Consider the following 10000-nt stretch of genomic DNA (forward strand, 5'->3'; position numbering starts at 1 on the left):
ACAGAACAGAAGAGAAGAGAGAGAGGAGAGGAGAGAGAGGAGAGGAGAGGAGAGGAGAGAAGAAGAGAGGAGAGGAGAGGAGAGAAGAGTATGTACGGGTGGCCTGCTGGTGAGTACTTCATCTGTCGAGTACTTATGTTGTACGGTCCAGTACTTATGTTGTGCGGTCCAGTACTTATGTTGTACGGTCCAGTACTTGTGTTGTGCGGTCCAGTACTTATGTTGTACGGTCCAGTACTTGTGTTGTACGGTACAGTACTTGTGTTGTACGGTCCAGTACTTATGTTGTACGGTCCAGTACTTGTGTTGTACGGTCCAGTACTTATGTTGTACGGTCCAGTACTTATGTTGTGCGGTCCAGTACTTATGTTGTACGGTCCAGTACTTGTGTTGTGCGGTCCAGTACTTATGTTGTACGGTCCAGTACTTGTGTTGTACGGTCCAGTACTTATGTTGTACGGTCCAGTACTTGTGTTGTACGGTCCAGTACTTGTGTTGTGCGGTCCAGTACTTATGTTGTGCGGTCCAGTACTTGTGTTGTGCGGTCCAGTACTTATGTTGTACGGTCCAGTACTTGAGTTGTACGGTCCAGTACTTATGTTGTACGGTCCAGTACTTATGTTGTACGGTCCAGTACTTGAGTTGTACGGTCCAGTACTTGTGTTGTACGGTCCAGTACTTATGTTGTACGGTCCAGTACTTATGTTGTGCGGTCCAGTACTTATGTTGTACGGTCCAGTACTTGTGTTGTACGGTCCAGTACTTGTGTTGTACGGTCCAGTACTTGTGTTGTACGGTCCAGTACTTATGTTGTACGGTCCAGTACTTGTGTTGTACGGTCCAGTACTTGTGTTGTACGGTCCAGTACTTATGTTGTACGGTCCAGTACTTGATTTGTACGGTCCAGTACTTATGTTGTACGGTCCAGTACTTGTGTTGTACGGTCCAGTACTTGTGTTGTACGGTCCAGTACTTATGTTGTACGGTCCAGTACTTGTGTTGTACGGTCCAGTACTTGTGTTGTACGGTCCAGTACTTGTGTTGTGCGGTCTCAGAGCGGTTCAACACCGAACTCAGGTTTCCTTTTTCTTTTTTGTTATCAACGACCGCGCAGAGATTGTGCATAAACTCTGTATAAACTCTCGACCACAGACCCCCTTTAAATGGTCAATGGCGCATTTAAATAACAGCTTTTTATCCAAAGCGCTTTACAATTTTTACAATACAGTTTTAGTGGTTTCAAGTGTCTTGCTCAAGGACGCATCAACGCGCTGCTCCGGGAGGAGCGGGAATCGAACCGGGAACCTTCCGACGACCAGACGACCGCTCCGCCTCCCGACACAGTCGCCGCCTCTCCAGTCAGTAGGACCTCCTGATCTCGTAGGGCGACCAGGAGCTGCCGGCATCCTCCTTGGCCCAGGAGGAGGCCTCGCCATGGGGGGGCAGGCTGCCATGGCCGTCGGCCTCCTGCGGGACCAGCAGGGGGGGCATCTTGGACCCCAGGTCGTTAGGGGCGCTGCTCATGTAAGGAGGGCAGGGGAACAGGGGGGTGCGGCGGGGTAGGGGTGGTAGTGGGCCTCTTCCAGGGAGTGCAGGGTGTAGGGCTGCGTGGAGGCGAGGGGGCCCAGCGAGGAGCCCCGGCTGGGGGAGCGGTACTGCGACGGACTCCCGGGGGCCTCCGGGCTGGGCATGGAGGCCGGGACGGAGCTCAGGACGTCCGGACAGAGACCCTCCACCTGGGACACGGTGTCTGGGACAGGCTGCTCCCACGACTCTCTCTGTGGGGGAGGAGAGGAGAGGAGAGGAGAGAGGAGAGGAGAGGAGAGGAGAGGAGAGGAGAGGAGAGGAGAGGAGAGGAGAGGAGAGGAGAGGAGGGGATGAGAGGAGAGGAGAGGAGAGGAGAGAGGAGGGGAGGGGAGAGGAGAGGAGAGGAGAGGAGAGGAGAGGAGAGGAGAGGAGAGGAGAGGAGAGGAGAGGAGGGGAGGGGAGAGGAGAGGAGAGGAGAGGAGGGGAGAGGAGAGGAGAGGAGAAGAGAGGAGGGGAGGGGAGGGGAGAGGAGAGGAGAGGAGAGGAGAGGAGAGGAGGGGAGAGGAGAGGAGAGGAGAGGAGAGGAGAGGAGAGGAGAGAAGAGGAGAGGAGAGGAGAGGAGAGGAGAGGAGAGGAGAGGAGGGGAGAGGAGAGGAGAGGAGAGGAGGGGATGAGAGGAGATGAGAGGAGAGGAGAGGAGAGGAGAGGAGAGGAGAGGAGAGGAGAGGAGAGGAGAGGAGGGGAGGGGAGAGGAGAGGAGAGGAGAGGAGAGGAGAGGAGAGGAGAGGAGAGGAGAGGAGAGGAGGGGAGGGGAGAGGAGAGGAGGGGAGGGGAGGGGAGAGGAGAGGAGAGGAGAGGAGAGGAGAGGAGAGGAGAGGAGAGGAGAGGAGAGGAGAGGAGAGGAGAGGAGAGGAGAGGAGAGGAGAGGGAGAGGAGAGGAGAGGAGAGGAGAGGAGAGGAGAGGAGAGGAGAGGAGAGGAGAGGAGAGGAGAGGAGAGGAGAGGAGAGGAGAGGGGGTGTAAATTACTTGAGTAATTGTACTTTGTTACAATACTTAAGTACTGTTTTTGGGGATTTGTACTTGACTCAAGTATTATTAGGTTTGTATACTTGTACTTTTACTCAATTACATTTCAGAGAAAAAAAACATACTTTTTACTCCTTACATTTAAAATGCAGACCTACAAAGTACAAAGTATAAATCTCGCAGGTCCAATTATTTTAATTAGTATATTTGTTTCTCTGGCCGAACGAACGTTAACGTTATTAATCCTGCGGCCGCTCTTTATTTAAAAACAGCCAATCAAATCCACATCAATGGAAAATGAACCCGCCCATACCCCATGCTGATTGGTCCTTGTGCAAGACTAGAAAGCGGGGATCTTTGATTAAACACCTGCTATCGGAAGAATAGACAGTCAGAAAAAAGGTTTTAACTTTAACTTTTTAGTACTTAAGTACATTTAAAAGTAGAAACCTTTTAAACTTTTACTCAAGTGTGTTTTTAGCCAGAGACTCTGACTTTTACTTGAGTAGGATTTTGAGACGGTACCCATACTTTCACTTAAGTATCATTTCTGGGTACTTTCTCCACCCCGTCCCCATGAGCAGCGCCCGGCAGCGCCTCACCAGGAACAGATGCGATGACTCCCCGGTGAAGGGCGGCAGCAGGGAGGACAGGGCGGAGGACGGGAAGATGGCGCCCCCGCCGCCGCCGCTGGAGAAGGCGGCCGCGCTGCGGTAGTCCCCGAAGGTCTCCGGCTGGTAGTAGCTGTCCATGAGGGAGGAGTAGCCCGACATGGCGGAGGGGTCGCAGCCCAGGGGCTTCCCCCCCAGGGAGGAGGCGTAGACGTCCGTGGAGAACTGCTTGGCGGACGACGGGCAGAAGTCCGAGTCCGAGATGAAGGGCCGTCTCATGCCGTAGTAGCCGGGCAGCATGTGAGACCCTGGGGGTCGTGGTGTGAGAGAATTAGTGGTGGGACTTGATTAAAAATGTTAATCGAATTCATTTCTAGACTTTATAGTTAATTAATCTAAATTAATCACATTTTAATCGCATGTGGGGGCGACAGTGGCTCAGGAAGTAGAGCGGTCGTTCCGGTAATACGGAAGTTCCCTGTTTGATTCCCGCTCCTCCCTGGCAGCGTGTCGAAGTGTCCTTGAGCGAGACACTTAACCCTTTCACTACCACACTACCAAAGGTTTAACCCTTTCACTGAGACAATACATAAGGTTAAGCGCTAACTGACCCCGATGAGCCGGTCGGCACCTCGCACGGCGTGTGAGTGTGTGAGTGAGCGGGTGAAATGTGAGGAACAACATTGTAAGGCGCTTTGGATACCACAGAAATATTATAACGATTCAGCAAACAGTGGCGAATCACTACAGAATCTCTATGGTAAATATATACATGTGAGAAACAAACCACTGAAACAACGGTCGATCAGTATAGTATTTCTGTGGTATAGTGTGTATCAAAGAACACAAGAATACTATAGGTTTTACCAGTTCATTTTCGTACGGAACGGAGAACCTTTTCAATGGAGAATAACGAAAGGTTATCCTATAACCTAGTTATATGAATACTGGCTGAGCGTCTCGCTCTGCCATATTGAGTTATCTCAATATGGCAGAGCGAGACGCGATTGCCAGTATGATAATATAACTAAGAATAAGTACGAGAATAACTAAAAATAACTAAGAATAACTAAGAGAATAACTTAGTTATTCAGTCAATGAATAACCAAGAATGGAAATATAGGGAGTCTGAGAACCGTTCTCTGTGTACCGGACCCCGCTAACGGACCAACACGACCAAGAAGATTCTCTGACGATTTCCCTAACCTCTCCTTTTCCCCTAAACAGTAATAAAACTGCTGTTCATTCAGTCAATGAATAACCAAGAATGGAAATATAGGGAGTAAACAAACCATGAAGGCCTTCCCAGCAGCTATGCTGTTAGAGGCGGGAGGAGGGGGGCATAAAGAAGGTGTCCATGACACCGGGATACCATTACAGACATTCTGGGATATGAAATACCTAAGGTTATATACCTTGGAAATGTAAATTATTGTGTCATTGATAATGATATAATATTTAACCAACATATTAATGATCACAAGCAAGAAGGCAACAACAACAACACATTGGTGTTGGTGATTAAATGGAATATATAACACAAAGCTCCTGAGTAAATATGCTAATCTGATGTATTAATATGTACAACGATACAGGTGTATATATACACTATGGTAGATTAGAGGCCATAGTAGCCAGTGGTATAATTAATAAGAGTGGGTATGGGATATATATAAATATAACTATTTTATCCAAAGCGCTTTACAATTTTGTTCCTCACATTCACACATTCACACACCGACGGCGGAGGCGACCATGCAAAGGTGCCAACCGGGACTCAGTTAGGGGTTAAGTGTCTTGCTCAAGGACAGGACAGGAATCGAACCGGGAACGGCTGCTCTACACCTCCTGAGCCGCTGTCGCCCCTGTTCCCTGTCAAAGTGACAGCTGCTGCAGCGTGAAACAAAGCGCTCGAGGATCGAGGACAGTGTAACTTCGACGTGATGATGACTCGCCCACCTGGGATTAGAAGAACGTGGGAAACCAAACGTACCTGTGATGGGGAATCCCCCCCCCCCCCGCCCCCCCCCCCCGCCCCCGGCCAGATGGGAGGCATTAAGCTCCGCAGCCCTCATTCAGGAGAACTGTCTGCCACTCAGTCACGCACACAAACCCGCCCCCACGCACTGTTACAGGCTTTTGTTTGCTTTGCTCCGTTTGTTTGAATGCTTTTTAAAATGACTAATGACTTTTTTACACGAGTTAAAATGGTAAATGGTAAACGGTGTTATTATATTTATATAACAGCTTTTATCCAAAGCGCTTTACAATTTCTGTTCCTCACATTTTGACCCGTTCACTCACACGTTCACACACCGACGGCGGAGGCGACCGTGCAAGGGTGCCGACCTGCTCATCGGGAGCAATTAGGGGTTAAGAGTCTTGACTCTAGCTTCAACAGCCTCAGTAGAGATCCTTTAGAAGGACTCTAGCTTCAACAGCCTCAGTAGAGATCCTTTAGAAGGACTCTAGCTTCAACAGCCTCAGTAGAGATCCTTTAGAACAGACCTGGGCATTGTACGGCCCGCGGGCCGCATCCGGCCCGCGGGATGCTTCTGACCGGCCCGCGAAAGATTACATGACAATAAAAAAAAATAAAAAAAAATAAAAAAAATCTTTTTTTAATATTTTTTTTTTTTTTTTTTTTTTACTTTTTTCTTTTCATGTCAACGTTCACACGCACAATATACGCTTAGGAGACATGCTCAGAAGATGTTGGTTCTCTTTGGATCCACCTACATATGTGAACAGACATTCTCATTCTCGTTTACCAAGTCCAGGTACAGATCCTCTCTCACTGATGAACATCTGGCAGCTGTGCTTCGCATCTCCACCTCAGACATGCAACCTGACTTTGATGGACTTGTTAAAGCTCAACAGAGACTGGATTTCTCACACTGAATGAAACAAAAAAGAACTGAAAAACACTCAAATGTGGAAATATAACAAGTGAAATGGGACACTTGATATTTTTTTTTCTTAAATGTTTAATATAGGCATGTAAAGTAAAAAAGGCTACAAAACTGGGACACTTTTCTTTACACAGTTCAGTGACATGTCTTGTTTATTTTTGCTATAAGATGATGTGATGTCTTTAGAAAATCCTTGTTTCAATAGTATATGAAACTCAAAATGCCCTTTGTTATTAATGTTTCACATTTTGTTTATCATTTTGGAAATAAATTCTATTTGAATAAATGATATTTTTGAAAGCTAACCTCACCTTTTAATTGCCAAATAATAACATACACTCTTACCAGGGGTCAAAACAATGCCATTTACTGCTTTTTATATAGAAATAAAATGTATATTATGCATAATTGAGTTTGGAATTTCGGCCCGGCCCCCCAACATATTTTCAGTTGCTCATTCGGCCCCCCGGGAAAAATAATTGCCCACCCCTGCTTTAGAAGGACTCTAGCTTCAACAGCCTCAGTAGAGATCCTTTAGAAGGACTCTAGCTTCAACAGCCTCAGTAGAGATCCTTTAGAAGGACTCTAGCTTCAACAGCCTCAGTAGAGATCCTTTAGAAGGACTCTAGCTTCAACAGCCTCAGTAGAGATCCTTTAGAAGGACTCTAGCTTCAACAGCCTCAGTAGAGATCCTTTAGAAGGACTCTAGCTTCAACAGCCTCAGTAGAGATCCTTTAGAAGGACTCTAGCTTCAACAGCCTCAGTAGAAATCCTTTAGAAGGACTCTATACTCTTCACAGCTAGAAGGTCCAGGGTTCGATTCCCACTTGGGACCAGGTTGCCGCGTTGCCAGGTACCCAGGTGGGGTATCTCCCGGGCCTTTCTGTGTGGAGTTTGCATGTTCTCCCCCTCTGTGCTCGCAAGGGTTCCCCCTCCAGAAGATAAAACCCAATGGAGAAACATGCAGAACAGATCGCTAACGATGACGATGATGATGATGATGATGATGATGATGATGATGATGAATAGTTTATTTTCTGTCTTTGTTTACAAATCAATCAAAAACACACCTGTGTGGACTTTCAAAAAAATATTAAAAAAATTGTAATCACAAATGTACATATTCAAAGTAAGCTCACACACAAAATCCAAACTCAATGACCGAAAAAAGGAATAGGCTGAAGCACATTATTTTTGCCTATCCTTTACAATTCTTAAAAACTAGATATACTTTAATATAAGAAAGAAGACCGTCACCAACCCCCGGAGACGCTGGATTCGCCTGTTCGAATCCAGCTCACAGCTCCGGGGTTGTCACCAGCTTGGCTGGCCGTTCACACTAATACAATGGGCTGTATTAGAGGGTGGGAGAAGCTGGAGGGGTGGGTCCGGGTCGTTGTAAACAGCGACTCCTACAGTTCGGTCGGGGCGCCTGCTAAGCGCGGATAGGACCTGAGTGGGATAGTGTGATCCTTCCACACGTTACACCCTCTCAGTGAGAGTCCGCGCTGCCAGGTGAAAAGAAGCGGTTGATTGGCTGGACGTGTGTCGGAGGAAGCACGTGATAGCCTCCACTCTCCCAGATGATCTGACTGTGGGGGGTAAGTGCGCAGCGACCAGGAAGGGGATTGGGAATTGGCATAACGACTAACATTGGGATGGGAGAAAATCGGAGGAAAATGGAGGGGGAAAAAGATCAATAAAAAAAAAAATATATATAAGAAAGAAGACATTTTATTTTATTTTTTTATGTTTGACTCAAAACTGTACTCCTGAATTATTTTATCCTTTAGGGCCTCCCTGACGAAGACGGACAGGAGCACTTGGATTGGTCCCCGGGCGGTGCCCATGTCTGCTCCCGTCTGCCCTTGGGGGGGAAGGACGACGGGATGGGTCAAGTGCAGAGACGGAATTTAATCGGTGACCCAAAATATTGCATGTGTGTGTTCCTGTGTGTGTGTTCCTGTGTGTGTGTTCCTGTGTGTGTGTTCCTGTGTGTGTGTTCCTGTGTGTGTGTGTGTTCCTGTGTGCGCCGCCCATCACATGTGTGTGTCACTGCATGACGACATTGTCAATGTGTGCAATGAATAAAAGACTTCTTCAAAGTCCAGTTTAATCTTAATCTAGAAATCCTTTAGAAGGACTCTACCTTCAACAGCTAATTATTATTGGATCTTGTAAACAAGTTACAGCGGAACAGTAATAGCATGCTTTCCAAATCTACTCTACCACTGCACAAACATATCCATGTGGTTACCAATGGTTCCAGGCAGCGTGTATGCTTTTACCAACCCAGTTGTGTTTCCGGGTTCCCGTTTTGCGCTCTGATTGGCCACTGACTTACACGCGTACGCCCCCCCCCTCGCTATCGCCTTTGGGGCGTGAGATATGAAGACAGATTCATATCAGGTTCATTCATTCTCCTCCCGATGTGTTCGTTCAACTCGCGTCTCTGCGACCAGCCGCTCTATCGGAGATAGGATCACATTGTGTCATGTTTTGCTAGAGGGTGTATATGTTTATTATTCCGAATAGATCTACACGGGCTTATAGCCTATAATACGTGACATTTGAAGCAGGCACCACTGCTGTTGTAATTGTCTGGTAATAGCTGTTTCGAGTGTTTATTATTACTGCCTTCCTATACCCAGTTAAATCTGTCTTCATATCTCACGCCCCAAAGGCGATAGCGAGGGGGGGCGTACGCGTGTAGGTCAGTGGCCAATCAGAGCGCAAAACGGGAACCCGGAAACACAACTGGGTTGGTAAAAACATACACGTTTCCAGGCAGCCATGTTGGAAGAAATACTTACATAAACATTCTGTGCAAAGCCTCTATATACGGCTAAACTCATTTTAACCCGAGTGTCCAAAACTCTGAACTTACCCTTTAAGCTATGGCCAATTTAAAATAGTGTTTTGTCATGCCCAACAATACTAATACTGTAATAACAATAAGCAGGTTTGCTCTACACTGGCAGCTCTCAACGACTTCAGGCCAGTTGCCTTAAATTAACCTCGTTGGTTATGACATTTGAAAGGCTAGTTAAGTTAAGTCAAGTTAAGTTAAGTTATGTTAAGATTTTTTTCTCCCTGCTCCTTTTTTGCTCATGGAATGTACAAATCGGGAGGTGCTTTTTTATTATGAAATGATGCTGTTGTGCTTTTGTGGAGCTGTGCTGTTGCCGTGAACGGAAGAAATACAAATTAAATGAAATGAAAGGCTCGTTAAAGGAGCTCTTGGCTAAAACCAGGGGTGTAAAGTACTTGAGTAATTGTACTTCGTTACAATACTTAAGTACTGTTTTGGGGGATTTGTACTTAACTCAAGTATTATTAGGTTTGTATACTTGTACTTTTACTTGATTACATTTCAGAGAAAAAAAAACATCACCATACAATATAGCTTACAGGGCTAAGAGGTGTGTTTAAGAAGCTACCATCACCATACAATATAACTTACAGGGCTAAGAGGGGTGTTTAAGAAGCTACCATCACCATACAATATAACTTACAGGGCTAAGAGGGGTGTTTAGAAGCTACCATCACCATACAATATAACTTACAGGGCTAAGAGGGGTGTTTAAGAAGCTACCATCACCATACAATATAGCTTACAGGGCTAAGAGGGGTGTTTAGAAGCTACCATCACCATACAATATAGCTTACAGGGCTAAGAGGTGTGTTTAAGAAGCTACCATCACCATACAATATAACTTACAGGGCTAAGAGGGGTGTTTAGAAGCTACCATCACCATACAATATAACTTACAGGGCTAAGAGGTGTGTTTAAGAAGCTACCATCACCATACAATATAGCTTACAGGGCTAAGAGGTGTGTTTAAGAAGCTACCATCACCATACAATATAGCTTACAGGGCTAAGAGGGGTGTTTAACCCTTTCACTGCCACAGGACAGCCGG

The 10000-nt window shown here is 46.5% G+C and overlaps 1 protein-coding gene across 1 annotated transcript in view; it reads right to left on the bottom strand.

The window, feature by feature from the left end:
• Positions 1–1359: 1359 nt before the first annotated feature.
• Positions 1360–10000, bottom strand: part of LOC311241309 (POU domain class 2-associating factor 2-like) — a gene marked incomplete at its 3' end in the record, with an annotated part of 8930 nt that continues 289 nt past the window's right edge. The window contains 3 exon segments of the mRNA XM_084330084.1: positions 1360–1544; positions 1547–1778; positions 3157–3473. Of these exon segments, the coding sequence (XP_084186210.1) occupies positions 1360–1544; positions 1547–1778; positions 3157–3473 (734 nt within the window).

This window comes from Notolepis coatsorum, assembly GCF_963971535.1.
Source record: "Notolepis coatsorum genome assembly, chromosome: 1".
Taxonomy (NCBI): Eukaryota; Metazoa; Chordata; class Actinopteri; order Aulopiformes; family Paralepididae; genus Notolepis; species Notolepis coatsorum.